Genomic DNA, 13318 nt, shown 5'->3' with positions numbered 1-13318 from the left:
CTGAGAAAAGTCCAGATTATTTAATCTGTCTGCTGTTGTAGAACAATTCCCCCCCCCCCCGGTAGAATGCCCTTAAAAGTGAACTCAACCACAAAGGGTTCCAGAGAGAAAGCAGGACTCAGAAGAGCTGACTTGGTCCCAGGAGCAGCAGAGTCGTTCTGAGGTGCTTCTCCAGCTGTGGGTGTGTCTATGGAGTTTAGTCCTATTTTCAAGCTACTTTTTCCACCTATTGCTCAGTATCTATCTTACAAAATACCATTTTTAAAAAATCACTAATGAAGTTTTACTTGCATTGTTCCCCTACATTCCAGAAACTCAAGAAACTGGAATGCCTGTGCATTTAGAAATTAATTGCTCCTTTCAGTGCCAGCATGATTGTCTAGATCTTGGCACTGCCAACATTGCAAGCTTCCAGTCCAGCAAGCTGCCAAAAACAACAGCAACTCTCTTGTAAGAATAGGGCCATTCATACTACAGTTTCAAATACAAAACAGGGAGATTATTTTCCAGCAAAATATTTCACTGCCGTCCTAACGTAAGAAAATAAATGCTGGCAAAGCAAACTGAATTTTAAACTATTTGCATCCTCAGTTTATGAAAGGAATCTGAAGGTATTTCAGAATGCCATTTGGGGGGGAAGTTATCTGACCCACTGCAGTAAGATAAAACCTCCACAGCTAAATAGAGAGCCAGTGATTTGTGGTTCTCATCTTGTTGCTGAACTTGTTGGAAGCTCTGTCCTCCCACAAGACTTCAGCATTATCCCTACATTATGCTATCATAAGTAATAGTAAAATATTAAACCATTCTGAGAAGTCCAGAAAATTAGCAAGTTTTAGCCCTCGGGTACAATTGCTTATTTGCTATATGTATATTTTGCACATAAGGAGGGTTAAGGTTAGTGTGGGAAGGAAGGAAGTTGAGCAGTGAGGGACAGACGCTACAAACGGCTGTGGAGCCACCCCCAGTCCATACAAAAAGGTACAAAATGAAATAAAACATACAAGCATTTCTGAAAAACAAAAACTTTTCTAAAAAGTTTAAAAGCTTCAATTATGTTAGGCCACATCTGCGTTATTGTATATGAGCATTAAAACCACAATTTGTAAGCATTTGAAAGGGCAGTGAATAACACAGGGTTCCTGTGTTACTTTGCACTTCTGGGCGCAAAGGAAATGACGATTTTATAAAGCTTAAATGAGCTGCACCTTCACTGAGGAAAAGAAAACATAACTTGGCACTCTTAAATGAATCCATTTAATGGTAACAAAACTGGTTAAGTACATGGTGATCTGTTCTGGATTTAAGGGTTCCTGCATAGGATAGTCTGATATTGAAAAATCCACACATCAGTTATGCAAAGGCAGCTATAACCCTCCACACTTTTTAATCACAGTGAAAGGCTCCTTAACACAGAACCTAGTTTATGCAGGTACCAACGTGCATAAAATCATTAGTTCTATTCGGATGGCATTTGTTTGTTAATATAAACTGAATACGTAAGTTTAACAAATAACCTATACTCATGGGGGTCTGCATATTTTTAGTTTAATTATTGTTTGAGACACCTTCATTTCCTTAATCACTTGAGGTCTTGTTTTCTTCATCTTTTAAAGCTGAAGCACAATAAAAAACAGACTTAGACACTGATCAGGATTGAGTGTGTTTACTTCTGTTTATGAGGAAGAGCCATCAGAAAAGAACCCCAAGGCTAATCTTCTTACAGACTGTGTAATCTTTATAATACACTAGCCATGAACTGTGCACAAGGCAGATGAAAGCCATTGAGGAAAATGTGAGCATTCAGAAGTAACTACTTTTTCCTCGTGAGGTGCTTCAACATAGCTCAGAAAACAGAAACAACCATGAGGACCTGCATGTTCCTAAATACTCTCAGTAAGCTACAATGCTCTGCTATTCCTGCCAACTAAAGAGCGAGCAAAAAAGACCCATTCTTTATTAGCTCATTGCCTTTTCATCCTGCTTTTCAACCAAAAATTGGCTCCCACTGTGGTCTCACAGCAATTAAATGATTAGAAGGCAATACAGAATTCTGTCTGCTGTTGTGAGTTTTAGCTAGATCTGGGAAAGATGGAGGAGTAACTAGTCACAGGCTTCCCTTCATTATTACTGCTAGCTAGAGGAAAGAAGATTCTGTGCTGGAGTTGATTCCAAGAACAGTGGAGGAGGAATATGATGCTAGTTTCCCTCTCCCCCATTGATAAAATCTGTTTGTTGGTTGCAGAAGGTATGCATGCTGCTGGATGGCAAGGGTCACACTTGTAGACTTAAAGCACCAAAATCCCCACCAAACCAGGCAGAAGAAAAAAGTGTGTTGTGAATTGCTGAAACCCCAAAAGTTTCTGATGATGATTTGCATGAACACAGGGAACTAAAAAATATCCCCTGCATTCCCATGAATTGCTGGCATCTAGTGGACCTTGTCAGCGCATACTGTACAGTATTTCCTTGATGCTGTTAATACCATAGGATTGTTCCATGTGAATTATTTTAGAGAACATGACCTGGGCCTCAGAGTGGGAGCAGCTCCACATCACTCGTGGAAATGCACTTGGTTCTTCTGTTTGGTCAGGGAACCTGGAGTGTTTCTCATGCACTAGCATAGAGACTCCTTGGGGCTGAAGTGGTCCTGCAAGAAGCTGTCTGTGTTAGGAGGAAATCTGTTCTCAATTAAAGGAGCTGTATTCCCAACAAGATATGGTGCCAACTGCTACCTCTCAGACTGTAAACCAGTCTAGGTTATTCAAGAAGATCCCCGAGAATTTCTATCAGATTCACACGTGCATCTGTTCAGCTTTTACAGGGGCTTCCCCGAAAACAGAATATAGGCAGGGCTAAAGAGCAGGTGCTGGAGGAGACTCTTGAGAGTCCCATGGACTGCAAAAGGATCAAACTTATCCATCCTTAAAGAAATCAGCTCTGAGTGCTCACTGGAAGGACAGATCCTGAAGTTGAGGCTCCAGTACTTTGGCCACCACTTGAGAAGAGAAGACTCCCTAGAAAAGACCCTGATGTTGGGAAAGATGGAGGGCACAAGGAGAAGGGGACGACAGAGGATGAGATGGTTGGACAGCGTTCTCGAAGCGACTAGCATGAGTTTGGCCAAACTGCGGGAGGCAGTGAAAGATAGGCGTGCCTGGCGTGATCTGGTCCATGGGGTCACGAAGAGCCAGACACGACTGAACAAAGAGCAGGAAAGTAACAAATTTCACTGAAACCTAAACTTTACACTCAGTAACTTTGGGAGGAATGAACGCTCAGTACCTGTTTGTTGATGTTTATGTTGGACTGGGAAACCAGCAAAGGGTTGAGTTCTGCTTCCAGCCGCTTGAGTTTCAATGTTGCATCCTCACCTGCTCAAACAGAGATAGGATATAAGTCAACCTAAGACTGGAATGGAGCTTTGAAAATCTTTTGTCATTTCTGTCAATTATTAAAACCAGGATTACACTTTGCTGTAATTTATCTGTTTTTTTAACATCGTCTGTGCAGCCATACTTATGAGTATTGCATATGCATCAGCTGGAAGCATCTGGAAATCCTACTATTTTGTTAAGAACTATGGTCTGTTGCAGATAAGCTCATGTTGGTAGGTTAGGAAGGATCACAATTCTTGTCGAACGTTAAAGCATTCCCGATACTTTCCAGATACACATCAGATACTTTGCAGTATCACAGAGAAGTAAGCAGGTATTTTAAATGTCCCAATAACTCCCATTCTACCAGGCATTTCCTTACCAACAGGGTCCGCCTTGTCAGAGGGTTGTTCTTTTGTGCCAAGAGCAGTGAAGCCAAGACCCGTTTCTTCCAAAGCTTCAGCTGACCCTCCGGCAGGAGGAAAATCAGTAGTATTGTCAATACAAGTTTCCAACAATTCCTTGTTATCCAGTAAATCAACAATCAGGGGCATACTACATGGGATATGAAAAGGAAACAAGGCTTTAGGCACAAACAATTCAAAGCAAGCTTCTGCAGCAAGGGTGGGGGACTTTAGCCCAAGGTGCCTCTTGATGCAGCCCTCAGGACAACCCACACTGTTTTTGCTCTAGGCCCTCCTAAGTCCTTTTGCTTTGTTGGAATGAAGTCCTTGAACTGAGACAATGCCTCTTACTTGCCTGAATAGAGAGTTGAGTGCTCAGAAACCTCTGACTTCTGCATGACTAGAAAAGAGAAGGGTCATATCCATTCTCCTATGGCTCTGCCCCATCCACCATGCAGCTCCCCCAAAAGTTGCCAACAAGGAAATGTGGTGTTCAAGCTGAAAAAAGTTCCCTCCTTCTGCTGTGTGTTGTGCAAGTACAACTGCAGGGCTCCTTAAGCTCCTAACCACCCTTAAAATAAAAATTTAAAAAATCACAAAGTGGTCAAGCATTTGCATGTGCTTTTAAAGATTTCTGTAAGCTACCTTGAGAGGGCTTTTTGCTCGAGGCAGAGTATAATCCTTTAAATAAATAGCATAACACCGTGCTATCTATGATTGAGGCCCTCTCAGATATTACACAATTATTTTCTAGAATGTGAACATTCTTGTGGTACCCACCTTTTCCTGTTAGGCAAACCACGAACACCTAAGCAAGTGATTATTTGCATTTTTAAACAAAGCACACAAATTTGGCAATGACTGCTGTGTGCTTTTCCTAATCTGCAATGAAGCTGGCATGCTAATAATGCAGGTGCTTTTTCACAGTTGCTTTTAAAAGCAGATCTGGGTACAGATGGCAATCTTATTTAATTAATGTTATCCCAAGACGTCCATACACACTGCCCAGGCTCACACCCTGGAGAGGTCACTTTGGTGCTTCTAACACAGCAAAAACAATGTGGGAGGCAGTAGTTACAAGTTACTGCAGCCACAGCCACAACTGTGATTCTCTGGCAGTTTGGCTTTGCCGCGCTCCATGGTCTTTCAAGAGAGACCAGTGGTGGCAAACCTATGGCACGCATGCCAAACTTGGCACACAGAGCCCTCACTGCTGGCATGCACACCATCGGCCCATCAGCGCTGTTGTTGTTTTCACCCCCCCACTCCCCCCCCTACAGCTTGCTTCCGCTGTTGAAACCCAGAACCTTTTCTTTTTTTGCTGTTAGCTGGAGATTGTATTTGACAATTGGTCTGTTTTTCAATTTGCTGCGTCAGTGGTTGTTTCTGATTGGGCGTAAGAGCGTCCATTTTTTAACACTTATTGTGCTGGGTTTTTTGGCGCTTTGGAAGACGATGATGTCGGTGCTGCACGTTAGTTCCAGCGAAAGTATTATTCATCATTTATTTCTGTTCTCTCTTCCTCCCAAAAAGCTCAGCAGCTTTGGGGTATCCCCCCAAAAAGCAAAGCAACTTTTGCGACCCCCTCCAAAAACTCCAAAACTTTGGTCAGCAGCTCCCCACCAAAAGCTTAGCAGCTTTGGGGAGCCCCCCCCCAAAAAAAACCTCAATGAAAAGCTCAACAACTCTGGGCACTCTGCGATAAATAAGTGGGTTTTGGTTTGCAATTTGGGCACTCAGTCTCTAAAAGGTTCGCCACCACTGAGATAGACGGATGCCAACAATAACAATTCTAAGAAATAGAATGGAAGTGCTCTGTTCACTCTGTTCATCCTCCTTACAATCTTTAGTATACAGCATTACACTTTTACTCTTCATGTCACAATAATTATTATGGTAACATCTTTCACTACCATTTTTCTGCAGCACCCTTCCCAAATACACACAATAAAGCACCACCCTTGTTATAATACCCTCCCCAACCTAGACTGGGAAAACTGCAACCTTTGATTACATTTCATGGTGATCATATCATGAAGTTACCATGTTTTTTTTTTTAAGCCTTCTTCATTGACTCTATTTAGCTGTTCAGTTTCTTCATATGACAAACACCTAAGCAGAGCAAGGGAAGGCTAAAATCTCTACCCCCTGGTGTGGGGAACCTTTGGCTCTTCAGATGTTCCTGAACTACCAGCTCCCACCACCTGTGGTCATTGGTCATGCTTGCAGTTCAGCAATGTCTGGAGGGCCAAAGATTCCCTACCATCTGCCACTATGCCCTCTGGTGCATGAGGGCAAACTTTTAAAGCAAGGAGTTCCTGTACTCATGGAGTTTCCTCCCATGACGTAGAACCTATCCAGGGTTCTAAATCTTATGGGAAGCCCAATAGTACAGAAGGTTCCCTGTTTCAGAAGCTCATTTTCCAACCTGCAGAAGGTAGGAAAAGAAAAAGGATGTGGTTATGCACTGGAAGGGGTGGGCATGGGTGGGCATCCCTGCCATCTTAACTTTTATTTTTAATGGTTGCTTCACCAGTTTACGTGAGCATGTTGCAGTGCAGCAGCAAATGTCAGGTTCACTCACCTGCTGTAGATCATTATGCATAATTCATCTGTATGTCCCACCCACCCAATTTCTCCACTTTTTTATAGCACAGAGACTATACACGACCTACAATCTGTGGGCAAAGTACTTGCAAAAAGCAGTAATTGCTGGTATACAAACTAAAGCTGATAAAAAGCACTCCCACCACTTGGGACATCCAGAAGCAAATGCAACTTGTGAACCTGATCTCTAAGAGCCTGGAACGTTATCCAGAGCAGCTTACTCGCATACTTCCAGACCCTCCAAGCAACAGGACCGCTATCATGTCTGGTTTAAGTTTGGTTGCCCCCATCCACTCTAGTTCTGATACTAATCACTATTTTCAGAAACACCACTGCTCTGGAACCAAAACACGTACACAAAAGATACAGTCAAGTGACATCAGATTATTGATGACATCCCAACCCAAAGCTCTAGTGCAATTCTCACAAAAGCTTTGTGCAATTCTGGGGTGGACAACTTGCAGATCTTAGCCACATTTTATGTAGGTGGGGAGTAGGGAGGGAGGAGACCCAGAGGGTGGAATGGGAAAGAAGTTATCTTCTGTGATCAAGAGAACTGCTGGTCTCCCATAGAAAACAATCTAAGAAGTTAGGCTGCTTTATTGATTTCACTGGTTATCAACTTCATTTCATTTGTTGATTTTCACAAAATGGAGATTAATACATTACCTTGTAGTGCTGTGGTTCCCAAATTATAGTGCACTCTCCCCGCAAGAGAATGCACAGTATAGTTAACAGGGAGGAGAACATCCTGCAGCCAGCAAAGATACACAAAGTGCTATGCTAACCATAATGGAAATTTCAGAAATAGACTGGAAATACAAGTGGCTGAATTGCAACTAATCACCAAACTTAAAACCATGGAGAAACCTGGTCTGAACAAAGACATTGGATTCTTATCTCATTATACATGACAAAGCTATCTTTAGCCATCTCACCCCTTGCCTTTCCCTGCAAGACTAATTGCAGAGTCGTCAACAGGTTTTCTACACCTATCAGCTGATCACCCATTCCCACCACCCTCTGAGTAATACCCCTCTATATTTAAGGATCTGGTGACCTGTTTCAGTGTATCTGAAGAAGTGTGCACGCACACGAAAGCTCATAGCAAGAACAAACTTAGTTGGTCTCTAAGGTGCTACTGGAAAGAAATTTTTATTTTGTTTTTTCATAATGGTGTGTGTGAGAGAGGGAACTTCTGACCACAATATCTGCTTCTCATCATGTCCACCATGGCTGGCTGATATTAGGAAATAAAACGAGGTGTGATTTTTCTAGTACATACCATGGTTGAATTAGTGCCCCGATCCACACATATAAAGAGGTATGTGCCAAGGAGATGGCTGCCGGTGGGTTTTAAGACTTGGGAGGTACAGTACATTTCGAATGCACCCTACTTAACAAATGTTGAGAAAGTATTCTGTGCTGTGCAAAGGCTTCCATTCAGGATGGGGAAGTGATGTGTTGTAGCCGCTAAGGTTCCTATGTTCCACAATGTCTCCCTCTTCCAATCATAATGATGAGCAGTTTGCAAGTGTGTGCACAGCCACATCACTTAAACTGGCCTGGTCAGAAGGCAGGCAAAAGCATCAAGTGATCACAGCGAGCCCATATTGAGATCCAGAAGATTTTGGGTGAGCTCAGCCCCCTTCCTGGAATGCTCCATTTAGGGACTGTTTGTGGGCTTCCATAAGTAGAGATCCCCCTAACAAAATGGAAGAGGGAGCTCCACACAGGCAGTGTAACACTGAGGGCAGAGGGTAGCAGGATTTGGGAGAGGGACACATTTTTCTAATCCAACCCTGCCCTGTGCTCAGGGCAGCATGAGCTTCTTTTTAAGTCTTTTGACACCTTTAGGGGCTGGCAAAAAGTGAGGCTAGTAACTGACTTGGCTTAGATGCCCTGGACTCCTTTCAACGTTTATTTATCTTTAAGTGACTTACAACACCAGTCATATATAGCAAATAACTCCAAACCAAGTGCAGCTTAATAAAGCTGGTTATTTTTCAACTTTTGTTTTTAAGCTTTGTTATTGTTTAACTCCAAGCTTCTCTAATCCATAGCAATCATTGCTATGCATCACCTGACCTGACATTTCAGTGCAGTAACTACAAATAAACCCTCTACAACCCTTCTAGGTGGTTTAACATTGCATCTATGCAGTGTAAAGTAGAGCTGTGCCAACATCAGTGCCCTCCTAATTTTTCTTCCCTTGCAAAAGAAGCTTCTGTTTTCTTTAGAATTTTGTTGGTGCAGAATTGAACTTAGTTTATTGTTGCAAGTTGGCTTCAGTTTTCTGTGATTTTCTTTACTTTAAACATTATTCCAGGACTCTGCAGCCTCCTAGATGCCTGTGCCTTCAAATTAGAAAAAGCTCTAAAGGATGAATTATCTAATGTCATGGACTTCAAATTGACATGTGGGAAGCTGGGAAGTCTGCAGAACAATTTTTCTTCCAAAGAAGATAAGGGAGGAATGAAGGAGATGTAACTGTCTCATGATTCTCAGCCCCTGAGATTACAGAGAGGCACCTCTTTGTTTCTGCTGTTACTGCATTGTTGATCTAGCATTTTTAAAGCAGAAGAAAACTGGTCACATGCAGCTACATCATACAACCTGAACAAGGATACTGACAAACTGACATGCTTTCCCAGCAAACACAATTGAACAGGTTTTTGCATTCAAGCAAAACATCTCAGAAAGACACTCTCAGACAACCTGCTTAGAGGTCCTTCAGGTCTCCTTAAAAGCTTTTTATTTTTAATATAAAAAGTATAATTCTATTTAATATCCAGTTAGGCACATTATTAAAAGTGCAGAAGAACTAAAAAGGAGCAGCCTTCACCTGCCAGTTGCAATCTCCTCTATTTTAAAAAAAATATAAAACAGTTAAAAGATCATGTCAAGCACAATTAAACCGCTCATGGTAGCTATGCTTACTTAAAACACTTTGAGAACAAAATATAGTTCCTATGGGTAGAATATGCAGCTTTGTTACAACCAAGGAAGCTATTTAAACCTTTCTTCCGCTAAGAAAAAACTTAAGGCATTTTCTCTTAAGTGGCAAGAGAAATACCTAGAAAGCTATTCCTTCATATTCAGGTTTTCAGCACATGGGTTAATTGTTTTAAAAAGATGTCTTTCTCCTGTCCTTCAAAGCATTAATGTTCCAGGGTGTCACAGGGAACAATCAAGGCTTCCTAAAGGTCAAAAGTCCTACAGGTCAGTCACGGAGGTTTGGACACCAGAACCAAAAGCCTGTCTGTACATTCCTGCATTCTTCACATTGCGGTCACGGACAAAGTCACTGTAGTGGTGTCTATCCACTGAGTGGGCCGAGGGTGGGGACCACGCGTTCCATGCACTTCCACCACGTTGACAGCAGTCACCAGCATCATGGGGCCTGGATTGGTTTGGGGAATGGGATGAGGCACAGTTAGTATCTAGACACAAATGAGGAGAGAGAATGGAAGGAGCAAGAGGCAGCTGAGGAAGTGGCAGACTAGCAAGAACAAACTTGTTTTAACAGCAAGGACAACACGTGGGATCTTACAAATACAGTTTAATGAAATGAAACTGTGGACTGTCAAGTTAAACCCTCCACCGCTGCTACGAGGTCGTGCTGGCTTCAGGGTGACCAATACTCCCCCACTTTTTCATATGGCATCTCCTCCATTCAGAAAATTAAATTAGAAATTAATGCAGATACCTATCCAGCCCACTGGCTTATCATGGCTTACTATAATATGAATGGCTATAGATTTGCCTAAATGTGCAGGCTTAACACTATATTCCTTCTTTAAGCAAAATACCTGATAGGCACAGCAGCGTTAAAGGATTTAAATGACACTGTTAAACGTTTAGGACAAACATACTATTCTTAACAGGAGGACTACTTTGACCTATCAGAAAATAGTTTTTGAGTCTGAAGCAAAGAAGAATGATGAAGAAGTTCACCATAAACACTGTGGCCCAGTTCGCATGATTAGTTTCTGAACAAGCCAACTTCAAACCATGGATTATGAAGTTTGCCTGTGTAACTAATTACTGTATTGTTTGTTTTAAACCAGGACCTCTGGTTCATATGCAATGGTAAGCAGCAAAGATAACACAGCAGAAGTCCGCATCCTTGCTGCACAAGTGAGGGGAGGGGGAAAATGCAGAAGCCTGACACTCTGAGCTCAGGAAGTCTTATCCACATAATGCTTAAACCATGGTTTAAAATGACATGCGAACATGGCCAGGGAAAAACAAGATTAAAAGTATTTCATGCACATGTTATTCAGAATTAACTGATCTGGATCCTGCTTGCCTGGCATGGCTTCTGCCATTTTTCTGTGCCCAAATTTCATTTTAAGAAATTGCAAAATCAATCTTCTTGGATGTGCACAATTTTCAGCATTAACACAGACACAGTGTGTTAATGAATGAAGTTGTCCTGGACTTGCCCAGTTCTGATTAGTGCATGGTCTTGGAAAACCATCTTGTTATGACAGAAAATCTTTAGCGCTTCAGAAAGATGTAGAGCTATTTTTCCTCCTCCGCTCTACTGCTAATTAACGCCCATGAGCTTAGCTGGAGTTGCTCCATATTGAAGATACCCTGGACACTTGGTTCCTTACATCAAGGAAGTTTGCTTTTAAGCTGGATTCAGAATCACATTCTTTTATGTTCTGAATTCCAAATTTCCTAATAATAAAATTAACTGCATTAATGCATAATAGGTAATGCACCTACCTATTGGCACAACCACTGATTTTAAAATGGAATGAAGCACTTCCCAAAAGCTTAGTGTGTTCAAAGTAAACTTAGGAAGTCCCATTTTGGATGACAGCAAGAGATAACTACCGTATATCGCGGCGTATAAGACGACTTTTTAAGCCCGAAAAATCTTCTCTGAAGTCGGGGGTCGTCTTGTACGCCGGCAACATCATGACCCGGAGTTCCGCCCCGCCACTGGCTGCATGGAGCCTCTCCCCGGCGCTTCAGCCGCCATGGAGCCCGGGCTGGGCGTGGGCGGCAAGCGCGGAGGCTTCCTGTGCGGCGACGGGGAGCTTCTCCCCGCTGCCCCAGGCGTCGCTGCCGACGCCTCAGCAGCCGTGGAGGCCGTCCTGCGCTTCAGCAGGAAGCGCGGAGGCCTCCTTTGGGGCGACGGGGAGCTTCTCCCCGCTGCCCCAGGCGTCGCTACCGACGCCTCAGCAGCCGTGGAGGCCGTCCTGCGCTTCAGCAGGAAGCGCGGAGGCCTCCTTTGGGGCGACGGGGAGCTTCTCCCCGCTGCCCCAGGCGTCGCTACCGACGCCTCAGCAGCCGTGGAGGCCGTCCTGCGCTTCAGCAGGAAGCGCGGAGGCCTCCTTTGGGGCGACGGGGAGCTTCTCCCCGCTGCCCCAGGCGTCGCTACCGACGCCTCAGCAGCCGCGGAGGCCGTCCTGCGCTTCAGCAGGAAGCGCGGAGGCCTCCTTTGGGGCGACGGGGAGCTTCTCCCCGCTGCCCCAGGCGTCGCTGCCGACGCCTCAGCAGCCGGGGAGGCCGTCCTGCGCTTCAGCAGGAAGCGCGGAGGCCTCCTTTGCGGCGACGGGGAGCTTCTCCCCGCTGCCCCAGGCGTCGCTGCCGCCACCTCAGCAGCCATGGGGGCCGCTGTGCGCTTGGGCGGCAAGCGCGGAAATCTCCTGTGTGGCGCGGGGGACGCTCTCCCCGCCGCTGCCGCCGCCTCAGCAGCCATGGATCCCGGGCTGGGTGAGTATACCCCAAACTCTGTTTTTTCACATTAAAAGTTGGGGGGTCGTCTTATACGCCGAGTCGCCTTATACGCCGCGATATACGGTATAATGTCTGTGGAGGTTTTGACCAGGAAACTGCCTGAGAATGCAGGGGATTAGTAAAAACCTTTGCTTAGCTTCCTGTCTCCCACACTTCTACTAAAATTTGATCAGAACACTTGATTGAATTGAGTGTTGCTGCCAAAGCCAGCTAAGGAAGGCAACTCAACTGAACAAGACTTTTAGAATTCTTAAATCCTTCAATCTAATAATTAGTAACAGTCATAACTATTATTTTCAACAGTACCATGCCACGTTTGGTGCTACTGTATACATAAGGGGAGTTTTCTCAGGGTTTTTTTTTCTTAGATAGTTTGAGTATCTCGTAGTCTTTGGCTGGTTTCTGGAGTGTGTGAGTGTACGCATGTATATGTGTGTGCTGATTATTTAACCATATTCAAAACTTGTGCCCTAAAGCCAGTAGTTCTACTGACAGTGCAACAATGATCCAATGAAGACTGGGGGAAAGCCTATTAGTATGGCTGTGAGACCGCTACTGATAAACTTTTCCATTTTGGAAAATAGAGTATGACAGTTCTGTCTGTTGTAATGTTCTACTAAAATCGCATCACTATGCAATCAAGCAGCATCGCAGGAAGAATATGCACATTAGAGTGAAGGAGATTTGAAAAGCATGCAAGATACCAAGCCTATGCAAACAAGCCTTCTTTAGAAGCAATTTCAAATCAAATCAACTCCTGTTTCTTATGTTGAGAATCTGGTTCATAGCCATATGAATTCAAACACCACCTTTATTTTATGAACAGCTCATCATAATGGCTGCCAGTAATAATTTTCAGGGTTCCGGAGTTTGTGGAAGTCTTTGCATGTACAGCTATACAAGGCCCTACAGGTGTTCACACTGTTAGCCTAAGACATTGGAGGGAAGGAGTGGAACTTGGAACATCTGGGCAAGTCTGCTCAAGATGGCCCCGTTCTTTGCTCTCATGTACAGAAACATGGGAGCTGGTAATCCCTGAAGACGGATCACCTGCAGCTGACATCCTAGCCCCACATCTGCTTCATTCCATTATCAAGGCAGCAACAGAACATGTTTAAAATTGAATGTGAATTTGAGAAGACACAGGTTGCTCATTTGCCCCTTAAACACAGA

At 43.8% G+C, this 13318-nt stretch overlaps 1 protein-coding gene across 4 annotated transcripts in view; it reads right to left on the bottom strand.

The window, feature by feature from the left end:
• Positions 1-13318, bottom strand: part of EPB41L5 (erythrocyte membrane protein band 4.1 like 5) — a 65310-nt gene that overhangs the window by 13504 nt on the left and 38488 nt on the right. For 2 of the 4 annotated variants that reach the window (XM_033162036.1, XM_033162045.1), the window contains 2 exons: positions 3760-3932; positions 3286-3374 (listed from right to left, as the gene is read on the bottom strand). In XM_033162036.1, the coding sequence (XP_033017927.1) occupies positions 3286-3374; positions 3760-3932 (262 nt within the window). Of the gene's footprint in view, positions 1-3285; positions 3375-3759; positions 3933-9128; positions 9792-13318 lie in introns of those variants that run through there. The other 2 variants (XM_033162056.1, XR_004427446.1) reach the window with 2 other exon arrangements.

This window comes from Lacerta agilis, chromosome 1 (genome assembly GCF_009819535.1).
Source record: "Lacerta agilis isolate rLacAgi1 chromosome 1, rLacAgi1.pri, whole genome shotgun sequence".
Classification (NCBI taxonomy): domain Eukaryota; kingdom Metazoa; phylum Chordata; class Lepidosauria; order Squamata; family Lacertidae; genus Lacerta; species Lacerta agilis.
The sequence above is the reverse complement of the archived record's forward strand: the minus strand, read 5'-3'. Positions and strand labels throughout refer to the sequence as shown.